The following is a 24,330-nucleotide window of genomic DNA, read 5'->3' on the forward strand; positions in this document are numbered from 1 at the left end:
CCAGGTGCAGAAGAAGAAGAAAGACTGGCTCAGGATGGAGTGGACACAGAACAAAGAGCTGATGAAGAGTCAGAGGAGACAAAGAAGACGTGTCCGGGCTGCGGCGAGGAGACGACAAAGACGTGTTCGTGTCGGAGCGAGTCGTCGGCCTCCAGCGAGGACTCTGTCGTCTCTCCTGACAAGGTGGGCCAGACGTTACATCACACATCACATCTGAGCCAGAATCACTGTGTTAAAGCGTCTGTGTCTGGTCCCGAGCAGCCGGTGGTGAAGGTGGAGGAGGAGGAGCTGTCGGAGCTGCAGCTGCGTCTCCTCGCGCTGCAGTCGGCCAGTAAGAAGTGGCAGCAGAAGGAGCAGCAGGTGATGAAGAAGAGCAAAGACCGGATCACTAAAGTGGTCCAGGAGAAGAGCTCCACCTCCACCGCTGCTCCACCCAGCAGGCAGCAGAGAGTCACCACCAGGTCCGCCGCCGCCGCCGCCGCCGCTGCTGCTGCTGCTGCTGGTGCAGCGGCGTACAAGAACAGTACCAGGTCCAGAGACAGAACCAAGACCGGGCCCAGACCTCCAGACAGAGACAGAGACAGGCCCAAACCGAGTCCTAAAGCTGGGCCCAAACCTGCGCTGGAGAGAGGCAGAGTGCCGGGAAAAGCTCACCTGGCCAAGAAGGTGATCAGTCCAGGTGAGACAGCTGCCTCCATGTGAGTCCACTGGAGTCAGTAATCAATAGTGATCCAGTCGTCACAGCGAATAGGACAGGTTCTGTTCAGTGAGACGCTAACGTATTGGACTGACAGGCCTGAACCGTGACACGTGATTGGTTCACAGTGTGAACACCTGCTGCAGGTGACAGCTGACGGTGACTTTAACACAGAACCATTTCTACAGCAAGTCGATCAATCAATCAGTCGATCAATAGAATATTGATCAGCAGCTGTTGTCATTCATTGATCATTTCAGAACTTATATCACATTAATGATCCGACCAGAACTTATATTAACAGGTGGGCTGATGATGTCACTCAAGGCTCAGGTGATCAGCAGCGTTCACTGTGTGTAAAACTAAAAGATCAATGAAGACGACTGCAGTGATAGATGAAGAAGGTGACCGGTGTGAGATCAGATGAGCTGTGGTTCTGACAGGTGAGGCTGTATGTAGTCCATCTGCAGGTGAAGCTTCAGATCAACGTCCTGATTTATAGCCACAGATTCTCCCTCGATTAATAAACTGAATCTTAATTAACGAACGATTGAGTCCAACTCCAGACTGAAACTAAACTCTGAGCTCTGATTGGCTCTCGAGGACGATGTCTTACAGACGGAGTCCAAAAAATTGTTTGAGCAGATTTAAGTTGGTGAATAATCCTGAAGAACATGTTGCAGCTCCACCTGCTGCTGTAGAGGAGCGTCCCGCCACAGACTGATGATCGGATCGTGGTAAAGATGTTGTTGTTGTTGTTGTTGCTGCTGTTGTGGTGATGTTGATGTTGTTGTTGTCATGGTGATCAGGCTCGGCAGCGAAGCAGGCGTTCAGGAAGCAGCAGCTGAGGACGTGGAAGCTGCAGCAGCAGAAGGAGCAGGAGGAGAAACGACGACAGGAAGAGGAGGAGCGACGCAAACGGGAGGACGAGATCCGCCGAATCCGCGACCTGTCCAACCAGGACGAGCAGTACAACCGCTTCATGAAGCTGGTGGGCGGGAGGACGAGGACACGCAGCAAAGTAAGAGGACAGACACAAACAACCACAGCCTTTAATGTCCGTCTGCTTCTGTCTGGTCCCAGAGTGACAGTGACGGGATATTTGTTGTGTCCTTCAGTCCAGAGACCGAGAACACAGGAAGTCTGCAGGTAAACAAGGTGTGGACGCCTCAGGGAACCTGTACCAGTATGACAACTATGACGAGGTCGCCATGGACACGGACAGTGAGACCAGTTCACCAGGTGACCGGGGGGGGGGGGTTGCGATGTCGCCAATTCAAACTTATATTCTTATATTTGTTTGTGGGTTCTGATAGCCGGCCCCATTTCACACACACACACACACCTGTTGACACTTCCTGTTGCTGCGTGTGTTTCAGTCCCGTCTCCGACACACACTCAGCTGACTGCAGATGATCCAGGATGTTTCCCTCAGGTGTCTCTGTATGTGACTGACTCTCATCACTTTGGAATGGTATGCACCCCGAACACTGCATCCAGCTGTAGGAGAGTAGCGTTAGCGTTAGCATTTAGTAGTGTCATCATCCACACAGTTTAATGTATTAACATCAATAACAACATTCATCAGTGCGGATGCCAAAATAACCTCCACAGTATTAAATATGAAATATGATCATATCTGTGAACCAAATGATAAAACACAGTGGAGAACATGGTGGTTAAATTCAGCCTTTTATTAAAAATGAATCATTAAAATGATCAATAACACTGAAACATGTCGTCATCATTAGTTTATCAGATGATTGATTGATCAGGGACCCTTCAGTGTTTCCACAGTTATCAATGAATCAATACAACAAGAAGCACACTCTAATTAAAATTCATCTTCATTAGTTTTTCAATCAATAATCAGTTTTGATGATGAAACCTGTGTTTGATTGTCTGTCTTTTTGTTTCCAGTGATGTCGACATCACACTGTCCTTTTTTCACAATAAGAGCGCCCACTTCCTCCTCCAGTACACTCTCACAGGATGTAATGAGTTGATTGTTCTTTTCATGTCAGACACATTTTAATAAGATTATAAAAACAAACATGATATTTTATCAGAAATGTGACGGCTGTGAACTTTCCTCCACCTCCGTGTCTGTTTCTACGACTTTGACTGAAAAGACTTCTTCCAGTTATGTTGATCTCATCTCTTTCTGGTCCGTGTGTCTGTGGTCCGCGTGTCTGTGGTCCGTGTGTCTGTGGTCCGCGTGTCTGTGGTCCGTGTGTCTCTGCCTCTCAGGATTTCTCTCAGCCCTTCCTCTCCCCCGTGCTGTCCAGTGTTCCTCCCCCGCCTCCTCCTCTCCCCCCTCCACCAGACGAGCTGGAGCCTCCTCCCAAACCTCCGTTCGCTGATGAGGAAGAGGAGGAGGAGATGCTGCTCCGGGAGACGTGTCTGATGTCGATGGCCAACAAGAGAGTGACGGTGGTGGAGGTTAGTTCTGCTACTGCTCCGTCAGTCTGATCACACGAGTCCTCGTTAACTCCACATCACTTTCTTTAACGTGTGTGTGTGTGTGTGTGTGTGTGTGTGTGTGTGTGTGTGTGTGTGTGTGTGTGTGTGTGTGTGTGTGTGTGTGTGTGTGTGTGTAGGAGAAGAGCTGCAGTGCTCCTCCGTCTCCCAGCCGTCAGCCTCCTGCAGACGTACAGCAGCCGACCAGAGGAAACCTGAGCACCGTCAGTCTCAACACAGTGTCTCAGTCCAGAACCAACAAGTTCTCCAGAGGACATCACCCCCCCAGAGCTCCACTGGTGGTAAGACACACACTGTGACAACCAGAAGCATCATCTCATCTCTGATGATGATGAAGATGATGTGAGTGTGTATAATAACTGTGTGTTGTCTCCGTCCAGCTGCCCAGACACAAGTCGGTGGTGGTGTCTCTGAACGACTCAGACGACAGTGACTCGGACGTGGACGCCTGCAGCTCCACTCAGACGGCGTTCGGAGGACTCGAGTTCATGATCAAAGAGGCGCGGAGGACGGTGGAGGTGAGTCCCACCACTCAGATCAGATCAGGCCCGTGTCCACGTGGTGTTTTTTTCACTGCAGCGCAGAGAGAAACCCGTTTCGTCTCTATGACAACAGTATGATGGACTGAGGTTTACTATCTGTTTGTGTTGATTTGACATCATGACATCAGAGGAGGAGGATGTGGGTGATGACATCATCCATAGGAGACAAAAATACAGTGGATATTATCACCAGGAGACAGAGACAGCCAGACCAGAGACAGACAGAGACAGACACAGGACAGAACAGAGACGGAGAGAACAGAGACAGACAGACCAGAGACAGACAGAGACAGACAGAGACAGAGACAGAGAGAACAGAGACAGAGAGAACAGAGACAGAGAGAACAGAGACAGAGAGAACAGAGACAGAGAGAACAGAGAGAACAGAGACAGAGAGAACAGAGAGAACAGAGACAGAGAGAACAGAGACAGACAGGACAGGACAGAACAGAGACAGAGAGAACAGAGACAGAGAGAACAGAGACAGAGAGAACAGAGACAGAGGGAACAGAGACAGACAGGACAGAGACAGAGAGAACAGAGACAGAGACAGAGAGAACAGAGACAGAGAGAACAGAGACAGAGAGACAGAGAGAACAGAGACAGAGAGAACAGAGACAGAGAGAGACAGGACAGAACAGAGAGAACAGAGACAGAGAGAACAGAGACAGAGACAGACAGGACAGAACAGAGAGAACAGAGACAGAGACAGACAGAACAGAGACAGAGACAGACAGAACAGAGACAGAGACAGACAGAACAGAGACAGAGACAGAGACAGACAGGACAGAGACAGACAGGACAGAACAGAGACAGACAGGACAGAACAGAGACAGACAGGACAGAACAGAGACAGACAGGACAGAACAGAGACAGACAGGACAGAACAGAGACAGAGACAGACAGAACAGAGACAGACAGGACAGAACAGAGACAGACAGAACAGAGACAGACAGAACAGAGACAGACAGAACGACAGGACAGAACAGAGACAGACAGAACGACAGGACAGAACGACAGGACAGAACAGAGACAGAGACAGACAGGACAGAACAGAGACAGAGAGAACAGAGACAGAACACAGACAGACCAGAGACAGACAGGACAGAACAGAGACAGAGAGAACAGAGACAGAGGACAGAGACAGAGAGGACAGAGACAGAGAGAACAGAACAGAGACAGAGACAGACAGGACAGAACAGAGATAGAGAGACCAGAGACAGAACACAGACAGACCAGAGACAGACAGACCAGATCAGATCAGTGTATTATACAAGAAAAACTCCAAACATTAGAAGAAACAGTTAAAGAGAACCAAAACCCGCTTGATTTCCCAATTACTTGGGAAGAATTGACCACACAGACAATGTCTCCAGCCGAGGAAAGCTTGTGGTCCAGACAGCATTAAAAACCAAATGCTCAGATGCAGCAGCCCAGAGCTGCAGGGTGCAGTGTGAAAGCTGTTCAATACTGTGTTACAGTCGGGATGTTTTCCTGACATCTGGTGCAAAGGGCTCATTTCCCCCATTCATAAGAGTGGGGACACATCAGACCCTGATAACTACCGTGGCCTCTGTGTCAGCAGCTCCAGGTAAATTATTCTGGAGTATTCTGAATAAAAGGAAACTGGATTTCCTTGAGGAACACTCCATCTTGAGTAAAAGTCAAATTGGCTTCCTCCCAAAACACCGCACCACCGCCATGTATATACCCTTCACACTTTAATTAACAAACATGTTCACCAAACAAAAAGTGGTAAAATATTCACTTGTTTCATTGACTTCAAGAAAGCTTTGGACTCTGTTTGGCATGAAGGGCTCTACTACAGGCTCCTGCACTGTGGTACAGGGGGCAACATGTACCATCTGGTTACATCAGTGTGTTTGGAAAATATGTGTGCTGTTAAAACTGGAGACAAACAGACTGAACTCTTCACCCAGAGAAGAGGAGAACGCCAGGGCTGCAATATAAGTCCGACTTTATTTAACGTGGATATAAATGAACTTGCTGGTGAGCTGGATCCATGTGCTGCTCCTGGCCTCTCCCTCCTAGATAGAGAGGTGAAGTCTCTGTTTTATGCTGATGACCTTGTTCTACTGTCTCCTACTGAACAAGGACTACAGCAGCAGCTGGACATAGTAGGAAAGTACTGTCAGAACTGGGCCCTGGCAGTAAACATGAAGAAAACTAATGTCATGATCTTTCAAAAACGCCCCAGAGTCAGGAGAACAAACACCAATTTACCATAAATAATCACATCATTGAACGCAGCATGAGTTATAGCTGCCTTGGTATAACCATTACAGCATCAGGAGTTTCAACATGGCAGTGAACGCACTAAAAGAAACAGCTGGAAGAGCCCAACATGCAATTAAGAGAACATTTTATAATTTCCAAATTCCAGTCAAAATCTGGCTTCACATATTTGATAGTGTCATCCAGCCCACTGCGCTGTACGGTAGTGAAGTCTGGGTCCACTCAGTCATCAGAGCTGAACCCGCTGGGACAAACATCCAGCAGAGTCTTTACATGCAGAGTTCAGCAGACACATTTCCAGCTGTTTCTTTTAGTGCGTTCACTGCCATGTTGAAACTCCTGATGCTGTAATGGTTTTACCAAGGTAGCTATAACTCATGCTGCGTTCAATGATGTGATTATTTATGGTAAATTGGTGTTTGTTCTCCTGACATCTGGGGCGTTTTTGAAAGATCATGACATTAGTTTTCTTCATGTTTACTGCCAGGGCCCAGTTCTGACAGTACTTTCCTACTATGTCCAGCTGCTGCTGTAGTCCTTGTTCAGTAGGAGACAGTAGAACAAGGTCATCAGCATAAAACAGAGACTTCACCTCTCTATCTAGGAGGGAGAGGCCAGGAGCAGCACATGGATCCAGCTCACCAGCAACTTCATTTATATCCACGTTAAATAAAGTCGGACTTATATTGCAGCCCTGGCGTACTCCTCTCCTCTGGGTGAAGAGTTCAGTCTGTTTGTCTCCAGTTTTAACAGCACACATATTTTCTAAATACATTGATGTAACCAGATGGTTCATGTTGCCCCCTGCACCACAGTGCAGGAGCCTGTAGTAGAGCCCTTCATGCCAAATAGAGTCCAAAGCTTTCTTGAAGTCAATGAAACAAGTCTGTCTCTGTCAATTCAATTCATTCAATTTTTCAATTCAAAGGAGCTTTATTGGCATGAAAGTTTTACAACAATGTTGCCAAAGCATCAAAACACAACTTGTCCAAACTGTCTCTCTCTCTGTCTCTGATGGATGGTGTGATGATTATCTGTCTGCAGGCAGCGAAGCCTAAAGCAGCGTTCGGATCTGAGAAGGAGAACAACCCGGTCAGAACTCCAGAAGCTTTACCTGAAGCCAAGAAGGCCGAGTACCGGCTGCTCAAAGAGGAGATCGCCAGGTAAATAAAACCCCAGTACAGACGTGAAACTGAGGCAGCAGGTGGTGACACGCCCGACCCACGCCCGACCCACTGACACTGTGTGTGTGTGTGTGTGTGTGTGTGTGTGTGTGTGTGTGTGTGTGTGTGTGTGTGTGTGTGTGTGTGTGTGTGTGTGTGTGTGTGTGTGTGTGTGTGTGTGTGTGTGTGTGTGTGTGTGTGTGTGTGGTCTGACAGCAGAGAGAAGCAGAAGATGTTGAAGGATCGCAGCTCGACTTTATCTGCTGCCTCCGACCAATCAGGAAGATCTGCTGCTCTACTGTGTGAGGCGGAGCAGAGACTCAACAAGCACAGGTGAGACTGAGCGCGCACATGCACGCACGCGCACGCACACACACACACACACACACACACACAGGTGAGACGGAGCACACACACACACACACACAGGTTAGACTGAGCACACACACACACACAGGTGAGACGGAGCGCACACACACACACACAGTTTAGACTGAGCACACACACACACACAGGTTAGACTGAGCGCACACGCACACACACACACACAGGTTAGACTGAGCACACACACACACACACACACACACACACACAGGTGAGACTGACTGAACACACACACACACACACAGGTGAGACTGACTACACACACACAGGTGAGACTGAGCACACACACACACACACACACACACACACACACAGGTGAGACTGACTGAACACACACACACACAGGTGAGACTGACTGAACACACACACACACAGGTGAGACTGAGCACACACACACACACACACACACACACACACACACACACAGGTGAGACTGACTGAACACACACACACACACAGGTGAGACTGACTACACACACACAGGTGAGACTGACTACACACACACAGGTGAGACTGACTGAGCACACACACACACACACACACACACACACACAGGTGAGACTGACTGAACACACACGTGTGTCTGCGGAGCTTCAGGATGTTAAAGTCTGTACAGTTTGTGTGATGAACCTGAGTGGATGTTGAGGACAGGTGAAGCAGAATTGTGTGTGTGTGTGTGTGTGTGTGTGTTGCTCATATCAACCTGTCTAACACACATTAATGCACGTGTGTGACAGAGAGCTGCTGCAGAGGGACGAGGCCGTCCTCAGACACCTGCTGCAGCAGGAGCTGAAGAAGAGAGAGTCTCTGAAGGCTGCTGAGGGCAAAGTGGCCAAACTGAGGGAGCAGCTGCAGGCCAGCGAGAAGATCGTGGGAGCCAATAGGACGCTGCTGAAAAAGCTGCAGGAGCAGGTAACACACAGCTGCTGTCTCACCTGTCCTGGCCTCTGTCTCAGCTGTCCTGGCCTCTGTCTCAGCTGTCCTGGCCTCTGTCTCAGCTGTCCTGGCCTCTGTCTCAGCTGTCCTGGCCTCTGTCTTATCTGTCCTGGTCTCTGTCTCACCTGTGGTCCTCCTGCTTTGCAGGTGCACCGTGTTGAACATCGAGTGTCCATTAAGAAGAGTCAGGCTGCGAGGCTGGAGCAGGAGCTGACTCAGGCTCATCTGACCGCCGGCAGACGATCCAAACGACAAACTGAGTCCAACCAGACGCTGGTGAGAGATACGACACGTCACTTCCTGTTGTTTCACTTCCTCTGCTACACAAATCAGAGGAAGGACACAAGTCACCATCACTGCAGTGAGACAGTGAGAACAGTAGAGGACAGTAGTGGACAGTGAGAACAGTAGTGGACAGTGAGAACAGTAGTGGACAGTAGTGGACAGTAGTGGACAGTGAGAACAGTAGAGGACAGTAGTGGACAGTGAGAACAGTAGTGGACAGTGAGGACAGTAGTGGACAGTAGAGAACAGTAGAGGACAGTAGTGGACAGTGAGAACAGTAGTGGACAGTGAGGACAGTAGTGGACAGTAGTGGACAGTAGAGAACAGTAGTGGACAGTAGTGGACAGTGAGAACAGTAGTGGACAGTGAGGACAGTAGAGAACAGTAGTGGACAGTGAGAACAGTAGTGGACAGTGAGGACAGTAGTGGACAGTAGTGGACAGTAGAGAACAGTAGTGGACAGTGAGGACAGTAGAGAACAGTAGTGGACAGTGAGGACAGTAGAGAACAGTAGTGGACAGTGAGAACAGTAGTGGACAGTGAGGACAGTAGTGGACAGTAGTGGACAGTAGAGGACAGTAGTGGACAGTGAGAACAGTAGTGGACAGTGAGGACAGTAGTGGACAGTAGTGGACAGTAGAGAACAGTAGTGGACAGTGAGGACAGTAGAGAACAGTAGTGGACAGTGAGAACAGTAGTGGACAGTGAGGACAGTAGTGGACAGTAGAGAACAGTAGTGGACAGTGAGGACAGTAGAGAACAGTAGAGGACAGTAGTGGACAGTGAGGACAGTGAGGACAGTAGAGGACAGTAGTGGACAGTGAGAACAGTAGTGGACAGTAGTGGACAGTGAGGACAGTGAGGACAGTAGAGGACTAGTGGACAGTGAGGACAGTAGTGGACAGTAGTGGACAGTAGAGGACAGTAGTGGACAGTGAGAACAGTAGTGGACAGTAGTGGACAGTGAGAACAGTAGTGGACAGTGAGGACAGTAGTGGACAGTGAGGACAGTAGTGGACAGTAGTGGACAGTAGTGGACAGTAGTGGACAGTGGACAGTGAGGACAGTAGTGGACAGTAGTGGACAGTGAGGACAGTGAGGACAGTAGTGGACAGTGAGAACAGTAGTGGACAGTGAGGACAGTAGTGGACAGTAGTGGACAGTGAGGACAGTAGTGGACAGTGAGAACAGTAGAGGACAGTGAGAACAGTAGTGGACAGTAGTGGACAGTAGTGGACAGTGAGGACAGTAGTGGACAGTGAGAACAGTAGTGGACAGTGAGGACAGTAGTGGACAGTGAGAACAGTAGAGGACAGTAGAGGATAGTAGTGGACAGTAGTGGACAGTGAGGACAGTAGTGGACAGTAGTGGACAGTGAGGACAGTAGTGGACAGTAGAGGACAGTAGTGGACAGTGAGAACAGTAGTGGACAGTGAGGACAGTAGTGGACAGTGAGAACAGTAGAGGACAGTAGTGGACAGTGAGAACAGTAGTGGACAGTGAGAACAGTAGTGGACAGTGAGGACAGTAGTGGACAGTAGAGGACAGTAGTGGACAGTAGTGGACAGTGAGGACAGTAGTGGACAGTAGTGGACAGTGAGGACAGTAGAGGACAGTAGTGGACAGTGAGGACAGTAGTGGACAGTGAGAACAGTAGAGGACAGTAGTGGACAGTGAGGACAGTAGTGGACAGTGAGAACAGTAGAGGACAGTAGTGGACAGTGAGAACAGTAGTGGACAGTGAGGACAGTAGTGGACAGTAGAGGACAGTAGTGGACAGTGAGGACAGTAGTGGACAGTGAGGACAGTAGAGGACAGTAGTGGACAGTAGTGGACAGTGAGGACAGTAGTGGACAGTGAGGACAGTGAGGACAGTAGTGGACAGTAGTGGACAGTGAGGACAGTAGTGGACAGTGAGGACAGTGGACAGTTATCTGTTGTCCAGGTAAATGGAATATGTGAGAGGATTTTTGGTGACGTGTCCCTTTAACTCAGGATGTAGAGCGCTGACGTCGCATCCTTCCTACAACAAACTACAGCAGTGAGACAAATACATATTTATATATTTATATATTATATATTTATATAGTATATATTTATATATTATGTTATATATTATGTATTTATATATTATATATTTGATCCTGTTGTAATTGAGCCATAAATCAAAGTCAAACTACATGAGATTTGATTTAATTGCACCAAACTGACACTTTATTGATGTAAACATCATGTTTGATTCGTGACAGTTCAAACAGGATCAATAAATAATTTCTCTAGTCAATAAAGATTTGATCACATGATGACCTGTGGGTCAAACCGGAAGGGGCGGGGCTTCATCTCTATAACGGACATGAACACGTTATCAGCCATTTTGTATTTGTTCGTCTGTGGCTGCTGTTATCGGCTCAGTGTGACGTCACATCCCCTTACGTGTTGACAGGTAATTAAAAGTTAAAGTTTCAGCTTTTTAGCGCAGTTTGTTTCCTGTTAGCACACATTAGCTACGTGCTAACGTCCAGTTCGCTAACACGAGCTACCTGACGGGTAGAAACACGGACCGTCGTGTTCTCACCTGTTCTGGTCCGGTCAGAGTCGTGTTGGGCTCAGTCCGGGTTGTTTATGGTTTCAGTGTTAAATTAAATCCGTTTTATTTTCATGTTCCTCAGCTAGCTTTAGCTGTCTGCTAGCATAACTAGCAGGTTAGCATCGATTATGAGCCTGGGTTAGCATCACATTAAATAAAAGAGATTAAAGCAGCAGATATAATGTGATTATATTGACTGAATAAGGAAGTCTATTAATTGTTTTAATAAGTAGTTAATAAGCAGGACCACAGTGAGACAGCAGACATGTGAAGCTAATGATGATGATAAACAAGTGAAACGAGACAATAACAGAAGAAAACACGATAAACATCTTTCACATAGACACGATGTGTTCATTATAAAACACACGGTGTGTAGTTTATACTCGGTATTAAAGTATATAAGTGTAATTGTGAAAGACTAATCTATATATAAACATATAAAGGATATAATGTATATAAGCATATTTATACACACTGATATATAGTAAATATATGTAAACAATAACTACACAGAATAGATATGAATAATGTGTATAAAATGTAATCTAATGGTAACCGTATAGTTGATACAGCGTTGCCTTCTGGGAAATGCAGTGTTAAATACCATTTAGTTACATCACATTGTTTTGGTAATGAAGATTTAAAGTAATGTGATTACTCTGTATTACTCATGTTTGATCACATGAGCTTCCTGTCCAATGAAAGAGCTGCAGCTCTTTAAAACACTTTGTACTCTGTGTTTAAAGGTGCTGAAGAAATAAAGTTTATTATTATTAAAAAAAAACCCAGGATGAGTCACTTCACACAGTGTGTGATATGAGATCACACACACTGTGTCACATCTGAATGTGTAGAGCAAGCCTGAACACATGAGCTCAGAGTAATCTGAGTACTCTGGTAATCTCTCTGTTACTGTGGGTTAGGGTTAGGTAGCAGTGAGCAGCACTGTGCACAGAACCAGAACCTCGTTACTGATTATCTCAGATGATGGTTGTTCTCCTGACAGCCAGCTGCCTTCAAGACAGGCGCTCATCTGTCAGGTGTCATCATACAAACACCTGACAGGTGCTCACCTGTCATTAACTCCTCGTTTAGAGTTTGTAAGAAGAATCTTTACTGAGTGGCCGGAGGACTCACTGAAATGACAGTACAGATGTTTTGTTGAGACATGGCCCGTTGAAGTTAGAGGAGACAGAAGGCAGTACAGGTGAGAAGTGTTGCTTTATGTTCAGGTGTTTGTGTGCGCGTCACTGACCGAACTGTCCTCGTGTGTCTCTCAGCCCAGTAAGCTGCAGCGTGTGGACGGCGCCCCCCGTGGGTCAGAGCGACACTTTGCAGAGCTGATCGCTCAGAAGCAGCGGCTCCAGCAGCTCGAGTCAGAATACGCTCTCAAGATCCAGAAGCTGAAGGAGGCTCAGGCCCTTCGCAACAAAGGAGTCCAATCAGAACTGCTCACTGAGCCGGCAGCACGAGCTTCCACCCCCCCGGACCCCCAGCTGACACCTCCCTCCACCTCCTTCCCCCTGCCCCAGCCATCCCTGCACGACCTCACCCAGGACAAACTCACCCTGGACAGCGAAGACGTCCCCGAGGCTGAAGACCATGAGTCAGAGCCTGCAGCTACACCTGCACCTCCACCTGCTGCTGCTGCAGCCGCAGCTAAAGGAGGCCGTCGACACTCCCTCCGTCAGTCCAGCTGCTCCTTCACCAAACCAAACCTGGAGCAGATGGGCGCCACACCAGCTAAAGACTGCAGCTCCACCAAACCTGACAAGACCTCCACCAGCTCCAGCTCCAGCTCCACCTCCAGCTCCAGCTCCAGGCCCCCTGCAGAGATGTTTACTGGGCTGGACGTAGATGCTCTGAAGCTACAGTTCCAGCAGCAAGCCCGGCTGGGAGAAGTGCTGCTGACGGAGCTGCACAGACTGGGAGGACATGTGGACTCTAACCCTCCACCTGGACAGGTGAGCTTTAAAGTCCTGCATCACGTTTTCTTCATCCTGAAGACCAGTTTATTAAAGATGAAACACAGTGTGTCGTCACGCGATCTGTGTGTGTGTGTGTGTGTGTGTGTGTGTGTGTGTGTGTGTGTGTGTGTGTGTGTGTGTGTGTGTGTGTGTGTGTGTGTGTGTGTGTGTGTGTTTCACTGCAGGTGGTTTCACTGGAGCTCGACACAATAACCAGCCAATCAGGGAGCTCCGAGCTGAAGCCGGTTCCGTTCGGGTCATATCACAGCCCTCTGCTGGTCTTCAGGTCGTACAGGTAGACTCCACATCAACACACTGTACATATTTATTCATACAGGTGAGAGCTACGGAGGCCCGGAGGGGTCACACTGCCTTCTGCCTTCTGTCACAGTAGTTCTGAATGATTTGAACAGTTGATGACTCGAACTGAGGTCAGAACTACAGAACACATCAAACTGTATCATGACAGAGCTCAGCTTCTCTCTGTGGATCAGAACCATTCCCCCGCAGGAGACACATAACATTCATCACTGTCATAACAGAAAACAAGAATTTAAAGTGTTTGTTTGGAGGAACCAGAAGTCCGACCTGTCCTGGTCCGAGGAAACACTCACTTTGATGATCAAAATTAAAATCAGTGTTGATCCACAGAACCTCCTATCAAAAGACAAATGTAACTGAGACGGACCGTACAGCACCAAGCACCAAGGCTGAATAATGTGTGTGTGCTCTCAGGTTCAGTCCGTTCTACAGAACCAAGGAGAAGCTGTCGCTCAGCTCCGTCACATACAGCAACACCATCGAGCCCAACAAGAGCTTCTGTCGCTTCGACCTGACGGGGACCTGCAACGACGACCACTGCAGATGGTGAGAACACCTCCTCACTGCTCCTCCTCCTCACTGCTCCTCCTCCTCTCTGCTCCTCCTCCTCTCTGCTCCTCCTCTTTGCTTCTCCTCTCTGCTCCTGCTCCTCCTCACTGCTCCTCCTCTCTGCTCACTGCTCCTCCTCTCTGCTCCTCCTCCTCTCTGCTCCTCCTCTCCCTCTCTGCTCCTCCTCCTCCTCACTGCTCCTCCTCCTCACTGCTCCTCCTCCTCACTGCTCCTCCTCCTCTCTGCTCCTCCTCTCTGCTCCTGCTCCTCCTCACTGCTCCTCCTCTCTGCTCACTGCTCCTCCTCTCTGCTCCTCCTCACCTATCCTGCTCCTCCTCACTGCTCCTCCTCACTGCTCCTCCTCTCTGCTCACTGCTCCTCCTCACTGCTCCTCCTCTCTGCTCCTCCTCTCTGCTCCTCCTCACCTATCCTGCTCCTCCTCTCTGCTCCTCCTCTCTGCTCCTGCTCCTCCTCACTGCTCACTGCTCCTCCTCTCTGCTCCTCCTCTCTGCTCCTCCTCACCTATCCTGCTCCTCCTCTCTGCTCCTCCTCACTGCTCCTCCTCACCTATCCTGCTCCTCCTCACTGCTCCTCCTCTCTGCTCCTCCTCACTGCTCCTCCTCACCTATCCTGCTCCTCCTCACTGCTCCTCCTCTCCCTCTCTGCTCCTCCTCCTCCTCTCTGCTCCTCCTCCCTACTCCTCCTCCTCCTCTCTACTCCTCCTCTCTGCTCACTGCTCCTCCTCTCTGCTCCTCCTCTCCTTCTCTGCTCCTCCTCTCCCTCTCTGCTCCTCCTCTCCCTCTCTGCTCCTCCTCTCCCTCTCTGCTCCTCCTCCTCCTCTCTGCTCCTCCTCACCTATCCTGCTCCTCCTCTCTGCTCCTGCTCCTCCTCACTGCTCCTCCTCTCTGCTCACTGCTCCTCCTCTCTGCTCCTGCTCCTCCTCTCTGCTCCTCCTCACCTATCCTGCTCCTCCTCTCTGCTCCTCCTCACTGCTCCTCCTCACCTATCCTGCTCCTCCTCTTTGCTCCTCCTCACCTATCCTGCTCCTCCTCTCTGCTCCTCCTCTCTGCTCCTGCTCCTCCTCACTGCTCCTCCTCTCTGCTCACTGCTCCTCCTCTCTGCTCACTGCTCCTCCTCACTGCTCCTCCTCTCTGCTCACTGCTCCTCCTCACTGCTCCTCCTCTCTGCTCCTCCTCACTGCTCCTCCTCTCTGCTCCTCCTCACCTATCCTGCTCCTCCTCTCTGCTCCTCCTCTCTGCTCCTGCTCCTCCTCACTGCTCACTGCTCCTCCTCACCTATCCTGCTCCTCCTCTCTGCTCACTGCTCCTCCTCACCTATCCTGCTCCTCCTCACTGCTCCTCCTCCTCTCTGCTCCTCCTCTCCCTCTCTGCTCCTCCTCCTCCTCTCTGCTCCTCCTTCTCTCTACTCCTCCTCTCTGCTCACTGCTCCTCCTCTCTGCTCCTCCTCCTCCTCTCTGCTCCTCCTCCTCCTCTCTGCTCCTCCTCACCTATCCTGCTCCTCCTCTCTGCTCCTCCTCACTGCTCCTGCTCCTCCTCACTGCTCCTCCTCTCTGCTCACTGCTCCTCCTCTCTGCTCCTGCTCCTCCTCTCCTATCCTGCTCCTCCTCTCTGCTCCTCCTCACTGCTCCTCCTCACCTATCCTGCTCCTCCTCACTGCTCCTCCTCTCTGCTCACTGCTCCTCCTCTCTGCTCCTCCTCACTGCTCCTCCTCCTCTCTGCTCCTCCTCTCCCTCTCTGCTCCTCCTCTCCCTCTCTGCTCCTCCTCCTCCTCTCTGCTCCTCCTCTCTGCTCCTCCTCTCTGCTCCTCTTCTCTGCTCCTCCTCACTGCTCCTCCTCACCTATCCTGCTCCTCCTCACTGCTCCTGCTCCTCCTCTCTGCTCCTCCTCTCTGCTCCTGCTCCTCCTCACTGCTCCTCCTCTCTGCTCCTCCTCTCTGCTCCTGCTCCTCCTCACTGCTCCTCCTCACTGCTCCTCCTCACTGCTCCTCCTCTCTGCTCACTGCTCCTCCTCTCTGCTCCTCCTCTCTGCTCCTGCTCCTCCTCACTGCTCCTCCTCTCTGCACCTCCTCTCTGCTCCTGCTCCTCCTCTCTGCTCCTCCTCACTGCTCCTCCTCTCTGCTCACTGCTCCTCCTCACTGCTCCTCCTCTCTGCTCCTCCTCTCTGCTCCTCCTCTCTGCTCCTGCTCCTCCTCACTGCTCCTCCTCTCTGCTCCTCCTCTCTGCTCACTGCTCCTCCTCACTGCTCCTCCTCTCTGCTCCTGCTCCTCCTCTCTGCTCCTGCTCCTCCTCACTGCTCCTCCTCACTGCTCCTCCTCTCTGCTCCTCCTCACTGCTCCTCCTCACTGCTCCTCCTCCCTGCAGGCAGCACATGAGGAACTGCACTCTGACAGGAAACCAGCTGTTCCAGGACATCCTGTCCTACAGCCTGCCTCTGATTGGCTGTTCAGAGAGCAGCTCGGACGATGACATCAGTGTTGCCACAGGTGAGTCACAGAACGTTTCCTGTTCACGACACGAAGTGTTTCAGACTTACCCATGATGCATTGCTCTGTTGCGTAGAAAAATACATGAAGAAGCTGTTCGGCACGAACAAAGACCGGATGGGAGTCGACCAGAAGGCCGTCCTCCTCGTCAGCAAGGTCAACGAGAGCAAACGACACGGTCGGTTCATCGTCACCACCTTCATCAGAGAAAGTACCTGCAGATGTCTGAACTCTTCTCTTCTCCTGCAGTCCCCCCATACACCACCTGTAAGGACCTGAGGAGGTGGAGGCCGAAGCCGTCTCAGAGCAGCTCGTCTCCTGAGGACGACAGTGAGGACGAGACCGCAGCTGGAAACACGACGTCTGGACGGCAAGGTGAGTTCACGTCCAGAGGCTTCATGATGTCGTCAGGAAGGACTGATGATAAAGTGATCAGCTGACTGTGGATCAGCTGGCCGTCGATCAGCTGGCCGTCGATCAGCTGGCCGTCGATCAGCTGGCCGTCGATCAGCTGGCCGTCGATCAGTTGACCGTCGATCAGCTGGCCGTGGATCAGCTGACTGTTTGAAGGACGTGATCAGAGTTTCTGTTCTGAGAGAGAGACTGATCTGTGTGTCTCTTCCAGACGGCGGCTCCAGGACCAACCTGTCTGCTCTGGATGTCTGCGTCACATCAGAGGACAAACGTTATTTTGTCAGCGAGACAGACGACATATCAAACCTGGAGATGAGCGTCCTGGAGAGTCCTGGAGACACTCAGCTGTGGATCAAATTAGCCTTCAAATACCTGAATCAGAACGAGACGTGAGTCACCAAACAGCCCGCCGACGTCCTCGTCTTCACCCCCCAGGTGACTTTCCTGTTTCAGGTGATGTGTCTGTCCACAGGTCTGCAGCAGAGTGTCTGGAAGCCGCCTTGAACACGTTGTCTCGAGCTCTGGAGACAAACTGTGATAACCCGGAGGTGTGGAGCCACTACCTGTCTCTGTTCTCCAGACGAGGCAGCAGGGAGGAGGTCCAGGAGATGTGCGAGATGGCTGTGGAGCACGCACCGGACTACAAAGTGTGGTGGAACGTAAGTCCACAGATGTCTCACCTGTGCAGCGTGCTCACCTGTCCGTCTCGTTGAAGGGACAATAACACTGAGTGTGTTCTGCTACAGATCACATGAACTGGACTCGGGTGTCCTGATGTGTGTCGCTGACTTTCTCTCTGCAGTATTTGAACCTGGAGAGCTCGTTCGAGGGGAAGGACTACGTGTGTGATCGTCTGCTGCAGTTTCTCCTCACTGAGGCGTCTTCTGGAGTCTCAGACAAACTGTCCTTCCAGCTGATGGAGGCTCTGCTCTACAGAGTCCACCTCAACCTGTTCACAGGCCGCATGGAGAGCGCGCTGGCTATTCTTCAGGTGAAACACCGAGACAGAAGTGCAGTTTGTGTCTGAATCAGCAGAAAACACAGTAATGTAACAGTGACGTAGCTGAGGACGTTCAAAAGACACCAACAAGTAGTTATTTAGCCCCTCGACGTTCAGTCGACCTCTTCAGATGTTTTATCTTGACAGTGAAGATTTCAGCTTTAAAAGGTTAAACAAGATCTTTTTAAATCAGTTTGGATCTCTTGGATTACAAACAATAATCAATGATCATAATAAATTGTGTGCAGAACGCCTTGAAATCGGCCCATGACAGGAGTATAGCGGAGCACCTGACAGCCGGCGACCGGGCGCTGCTCTGGCTCTCTTACATCCACCTGACGGAGTTCGACCGGCTGCCGTCCGTCCTGTACGACCCGGCAGAGTCCGGTCCGTCCAGACTGGTGAGCAGAGAGTCTTTCCTGCTGCCCTGGAGGAGCCGGCAGGACGTCAGCACGCCGCCTGACATCCTCATCGCCCTGTTCCAAGGTACAGACACCAAACACACGATGCTCCCGTCCAGTGTGGAGATGAGTATTTACTCTTCTGTGTTTCTCAGCAACTTATTTGATTGTTTCTTAGATTCTTGTAGATTTATACTTTAAACTTTATTGGTCGTGTTTTCACAGTGAAGTCAAATGTCTTTGTTGTAGCTGATCATATGATATTAAACTGTTTATCTTTGTGTCCCTCTCAGATGCCGTCCATCAGTGCAGTGATGAGTCAGTGTCTCAGAGTGAGAGGACGCTGGCCTGTCTGCCTCTTCACACCAACCTCATCCTCCTCCACAAGCTGCTGGACAGGTGACACCTGCTGCTGATGTCACCTGATGTCATTCACAGAGACATGGTTTAATACCTGAACAAAGTGTTTGTGTTGTTCCTGCACTGACTGAGCGCAGCAGCATGTTCAGGATGAGATGGTGTCATGTAGCAGTGCTGGCCTGGTCCAACACCATGTTTACAGGGACTGTTGTCAATTCAATTCAATTCAATTCAATTCAAAGGGGGCTTTATTGGCATGAAAGTTTAACAACAATTTTGCCAAAGCATCTGTCCAAACACTTGGACAGAACACAACAATACTTTTAATACTTATACTAAATAATAGAATACTTAATACTTATACAACTAATACTTTTAATTGTCTCTCTGCAGGTTTGATGAAGGTGTTGTCCTCTGTGAGTCTCTGCTGCACTTCTGTCCTGAGTCCTGCACTCTGAGAGACGCTCTGGCCGAGCTCCACATCCAGAGAGGGGACGCAGATCAGGCGGTCAGCATGTGGCTTCACGCTCTGGTCGAGTGTCCCAACAACGCCGAGGTCTTCTATCACTCCTGCAAGTTCCTCATGAATCAGGTGAGGAGACATCACAGCTGCTGTATGACGGGTGGCAATAGTGACGACGGTGATGATAGTGACAGGTGACGATAGTGACAACGGTGACGATAGTGACGACAGGTGACGATAGTGACAGGTGACGATAGTGACGACGGTGACGATGGTGACGATAGTGACGACGGTGACGATAGTGACGACGGTGACAACGGTGACGATAGTGACGACGGTGACGATGGTGACAGGTGACGACGGTGACGATAGTGACAACGGTGACGACGGTGACGATGGTGACAGGTGACGACGGTGACGATAGTGACGATGGTGACAGGTGACGACGGTGACGATGGTGACAGGTGACGACGGTGACGATAGTGACGACGGTGAGGTGACGACGGTGACGATGGTGACAGGTGACGACGGTGACGATAGTGACAGGTGACGATAGTGACGACGGTGACGATAGTGACGACGGTGACAACGGTGACGATAGTGACAGGTGACGATAGTGACAGGTGACGATAGTGACGATGGTGACAGGTGACGACGGTGACGATAGTGACAGGTGACGATAGTGACGACGGTGACGATAGTGACGACGGTGACAACGGTGACGATAGTGACAGGTGACGATAGTGACGACGGTGAGGTGACGACGGTGACGATAGTGACGACGGTGACGATAGTGACAGGTGACGATAGTGACAGGTGACGACAGTGACAGGTGACGACAGTGATGACGATGGTGACGATAGTGACAGGTGACGATGGTGACAGGTGACGATGGTGACAGGTGACGATAGTGACAGGTGACGATAGTGACAGGTGACGATAGTGACAGGTGACGACAGTGATGACGATGGTGACAGGTGACGACAGTGATGACGATGGTGACGATAGTGACAGGTGACGATGGTGACAGGTGACGACAGTGATGACGATGGTGACGATAGTGACAGGTGACGATGGTGACAGGTGACGATAGTGACAGGTGACGATAGTGACAGGTGACGATGGTGACAGGTGACGATAGTGACAGGTGACGATGGTGACAGGTGACGACAGTGATGACGATGGTGACGATAGTGACAGGTGACGATGGTGACAGGTGACGATAGTGACAGGTGACGATAGTGACAGGTGACGATAGTGACAGGTGACGATAGTGACAGGTGACGATAGTGACAGGTGACGACAGTGACAGGTGACGACAGTGACAGGTGACGACAGTGGTGACAGCAGTGACGACACTGACGGGTGTGTCAGGTAGTTGATGTTCTGTGCTGGTGTTTACAGGAGAAGTCGAGTGCCATCGTTCCTCTGTTCAGAGGATTCATCCTGAGTCTCTGTGAGGACCAGCAGAGTCACAAGAGACCTGTGGACGTCCTCAGGTACTGTGTGTGTTTCTTTCTGTCTGTCTGTCTGTCTTTCTTCAGGTGAGTCTGACTGTTCTTCTCTCCTCAGACACATCCTTGGTTTTCCCACTGAGGAGCTGCTGAGAGGTCCAATCATCAGAGAGCTTCAGGAGCAGCTCAGCCAGCAGCTGCCATACCTCCACCTCATCCACTGGTGTGTGTGTGTGTGTGTGCCTGTGTGTGTGCCTGTGTGTGTGCCTGTGTGTGTGCCTGTGTGTGTGTGTGTGTGTGTGTGTGTGTGTGTGTGTGTGTGTGTGTGTGTGTGTGTGTGTGTGTAGCGGTCAGAGGACAGTGTGCAGAGGACAGTGTGTCTTCCTGGGAGGTTAACTGTGTTGTTGTTGCTGCAGTCGCTGGCAGTGGCTGCACGGCTCCGTGGACGACACGGTGGACGCCTTCGAGAGAGCGCTGGGATCAAACATGCAGCTGGACGAGCTCCACAAGCTGTGGATGGAGTGAGTGTTTGTCCATGTGGACGTCTGTCCTCTGTCTCTACATGTAGAGTTTGTCCTGAAGCCTCACTGAGCTCTGACTCACATGTTCAATGATTCTCATAAAACTTCTGTCAACTTCAAACCTGCGTCAGCACCAGCTGATCTGAGACCTTTGTTACCTGAACAGGTGAGAGTGGCGCCATGTTTTCTATTGAGACAGCCAACAGACTGTGTGTGTGTGTGTGTGCGTGTATCTGTGTGTGTGTCTCCACAGTTACCTGCTGTTCAGCAGCAGTCAGCAGGCCCGTGGTCCGGCCAACACTCAGTCCAAACTGTTCTCAGATCTGGTGCAGCGCTGTCTGAGCACCGTCCCGTCTCGACTGGAGGTTCCCTTCAACTCAGCAGAGTTCTGGAGCTGCTACAGCTTCCACAACAAGGTGAGACTCACCTGAGAGAAGAGCCTGTTCACACCTGATGTTACCGTCCATCCCGAGTGATCAGAACAACATCACCAGACTCCCTTAACAAATGTGGTGATTTAAGAGTTGTTGAGTTAAAACAAACTTTATAACGTAGTGAAACTCTGTCTCTGACAGATTCTGAATCATTGTCTCCTTCTTGTAAATTCAGCATTAAATGAAAACAGTAAGTTGTGTGTTTCCTTGTAAAAAGTGTCAGTTTGTGGCAGCATGGCTGCACCAGCCTGTCTGCTTCTGTGTCTAAAGTGCTAAAGTCTTACCTGCCAACATTTAGCAGCTGTTTGAACACACTGTTTACACTGATTTCACCATTTACACTCAATTTATGAAAGAAGAAACATTTTATTGATGCTAAACATGTCACATTTTACAAATACACTAAACAGTAACCAGTATAGGCGACTTCTTTGTCCCCAGACTCCCTTAACAAATGTCTCAATTTTGTGGACAGATGTTGACGCTTGGTTGAAGCTTTGATTGCTGATTGGTTCTTTAGGTGGTGACTCTTTACCTCAGCTGTCTGCCGCAGTCCCAGCATGCACTGGTGCTGGAGAGACTGAGATACGCCATGCCCAACAACACAGAGCTGGGTCTGAGGTACACACACACACACACACACACAGAGTCTCAGGACAGTTGGTGTGTTGCTCGCTGCTCTCTGAGTTGCCTCGTTGCTGCACAGGTTGCTGCGTCAGGAGTGGCAGGACGGAAACATGGAGCAGCTGAAGTTCCAGGCGAGGATGTTGAGCAGTAGCTCTCCAAAGTGTTTGGCCAACTGGAACATGTGAGTGCACAGAAACACCGAGGACGAGTCTGATGATGATCTGTTTACTGTCAACAAATCAAAACCAACAATAAAGTCTGATCCTGTCTGTCACAGAGCAGTGAGGCCCAGTTGGGGGGGCGGGGCCCTCTAGAGGTCGTCAGGATAAATGATGACTGGACACCAAAACATGTCTGACACAAATTATTGTTTGTCTCTGTGTATTCTTCTAATCTTTGATTGTTCATGATGTCTGATGAATCATTTTAGATTCATGACGAGGTTTGTGGCTGCTGCCACACGAACACAAGATCTACCTGTGAGGTGTTGTGATGGTGGCCAGCAGGGGGCAGCACGCGCAGACAGGAAGTCAGACGGTGTTGTTGGTTTGAGTGTGAACATGTTGAAGACAGACGGATGAATGAAGTTGTGTTTGTGTCTCGGCAGAGCGATCGCTGTGGAGACGGAGCTGAAGGAGCGATCAGAGGTGAGTCAGTGATGGAGGGAGGAGACTCAACAGGAAGTTCAGTCACAGAAACCAGGTTCACTTCCTGTTTGTTGTTACTGAACCTGATTTCTTCTTCTGCAGGTTTTATGTGTTGTACAGTCGCAGCTGGCTGCAGTCTGTTTCATGTTACTGACTGGACGCTCCGCCGTCTGCTGTTTCTCCTCCTCCCTCTTTTACTGTCTGTTGTTTTCTGTAGGTGCGACTTCTCTATCAGCAGGCACTCCATCACCTCCCACTGTGTGCTGCCCTGTGGAAACATGTAAATCACCTCCTTCACTTCCTGTCTAACACTCAGGAGACACAACACACACACACAGCTTATTGATTATTTATTAATGAATCATTGGATGTGTCAGCTGGTTTTATCCTGATACACACCTGAAGTGACCCAGTCTTTACATCACACCTGTACACACACACACACACACACACACACACAGGTGTTGAGCTGCTGCTGCCTCCCCCCTCCTCACCCCTCTCTGTCCCCCTCCTCCCCCTGCAGCGGCTGCTGTTTGAGGCAGCAGAAGGAGGACAGACGGACAGACTGACGAGGCTGGTGGACAGATGTCAGCAGGTGGGCGTGAGTCTCAGTGAGTGATCACAGAAGACCAGTGAGAGACGCCGTCAGCTGCTCAATAAACTCAAATCAATGAATCAGTCGATCGATCAGCTGTAATGACTGAGTGAGATCAGACAGATGAGACGAGGTAAGACAGACGTCCCCCTCCTCCCCTCACCTCCCTGCTGCACTTAACTCTCATCACATACGTAAGTATCGAGCTGCTGCTGCTGCTGACGCTCAGTGTTCCTTTGATTCATGTCCTCCTTTTTGTTTCTGTCACTTTATTTTGGTTCCATTTCCTCCCTGTTTGTTTTACTTCCCTGAGGGGGGGAGGGGTGTGTGGGACGGACGTGACATCACTGTGGTGTTTGACCCCGTGTCTTTTAAAGGATGTCTTTTCTTTGCCTCCGGAGGAACAACAAGACTTTAATTTTGTAAAAGTGATCAAAGAGAAACTTTTTTGATTATTGATCGGGTCTGAATGTGAGCGAGAGAGAGCGAGAGACTGATCCTCGTCCGTCCGGACTCGTCGGACCTGCGACCCGCTCTCATGTGCAATCTGTCCTTTTTCTTTTTGTCAACATGATTAAAGAGTATTAGAGAGGAGAGGAGAGCCGGCCTTCACTGTTGTTTTTTATCTGTTCCATTTAAATGTTATTAAATTATTTTATAAGAGAAAAAGAAGAAACGTCTCCAGAGTTTTTATTGTGTCACCAGAGTCTCAATCTGAAATATAAAGAAACACCACATCAC

General features: G+C 50.0%; 1 protein-coding gene across 4 annotated transcripts in view; it reads left to right on the plus strand.

Annotated features, from left to right (window-relative positions):
* Positions 1–24,265, plus strand: part of LOC141000687 (zinc finger C3H1 domain-containing protein-like) — a 26,535-nt gene extending 2,270 nt beyond the window's left edge. The window contains exons 3-35 of one of the 4 annotated variants that reach the window (XM_073471469.1): positions 5–183; positions 262–679; positions 1,507–1,718; positions 1,816–1,939; positions 2,077–2,171; positions 2,948–3,139; positions 3,298–3,459; positions 3,559–3,696; positions 7,021–7,139; positions 7,356–7,472; positions 8,261–8,435; positions 8,607–8,735; positions 12,615–13,298; positions 13,487–13,596; positions 14,037–14,168; positions 16,552–16,673; positions 16,750–16,851; positions 16,923–17,048; positions 17,299–17,476; positions 17,560–17,746; positions 17,890–18,078; positions 18,336–18,573; positions 18,782–18,887; positions 19,242–19,440; positions 20,716–20,810; positions 20,884–20,988; positions 21,182–21,286; positions 21,540–21,702; positions 22,241–22,341; positions 22,427–22,528; positions 22,955–22,994; positions 23,212–23,274; positions 23,518–24,265. In XM_073471469.1, coding sequence (XP_073327570.1) covers positions 5–183; positions 262–679; positions 1,507–1,718; positions 1,816–1,939; positions 2,077–2,171; positions 2,948–3,139; positions 3,298–3,459; positions 3,559–3,696; positions 7,021–7,139; positions 7,356–7,472; positions 8,261–8,435; positions 8,607–8,735; positions 12,615–13,298; positions 13,487–13,596; positions 14,037–14,168; positions 16,552–16,673; positions 16,750–16,851; positions 16,923–17,048; positions 17,299–17,476; positions 17,560–17,746; positions 17,890–18,078; positions 18,336–18,573; positions 18,782–18,887; positions 19,242–19,440; positions 20,716–20,810; positions 20,884–20,988; positions 21,182–21,286; positions 21,540–21,702; positions 22,241–22,341; positions 22,427–22,528; positions 22,955–22,994; positions 23,212–23,274; positions 23,518–23,613 — 5,303 coding nt within the window. In that variant the 3' untranslated portion in view covers positions 23,614–24,265. The remainder of the gene's footprint in view (positions 1–4; positions 184–261; positions 680–1,506; positions 1,719–1,815; positions 1,940–2,076; positions 2,172–2,947; positions 3,140–3,297; positions 3,460–3,558; positions 3,697–7,020; positions 7,140–7,355; positions 7,473–8,260; positions 8,436–8,606; positions 8,736–12,614; positions 13,299–13,486; positions 13,597–14,036; positions 14,169–16,551; positions 16,674–16,749; positions 16,852–16,922; positions 17,049–17,298; positions 17,477–17,559; positions 17,747–17,889; positions 18,079–18,335; positions 18,574–18,781; positions 18,888–19,241; positions 19,441–20,715; positions 20,811–20,883; positions 20,989–21,181; positions 21,287–21,539; positions 21,703–22,240; positions 22,342–22,426; positions 22,529–22,954; positions 22,995–23,211; positions 23,275–23,517) is intronic. The other 3 variants (XM_073471470.1, XM_073471471.1, XM_073471472.1) reach the window with 3 other exon arrangements.
* The last annotated feature ends 65 nt before the right edge of the window (positions 24,266–24,330 follow it).

The sequence above is a fragment of the Pagrus major genome, chromosome 8 (genome assembly GCF_040436345.1).
Source record: "Pagrus major chromosome 8, Pma_NU_1.0".
NCBI classification, from domain to species: domain Eukaryota; kingdom Metazoa; phylum Chordata; class Actinopteri; order Spariformes; family Sparidae; genus Pagrus; species Pagrus major.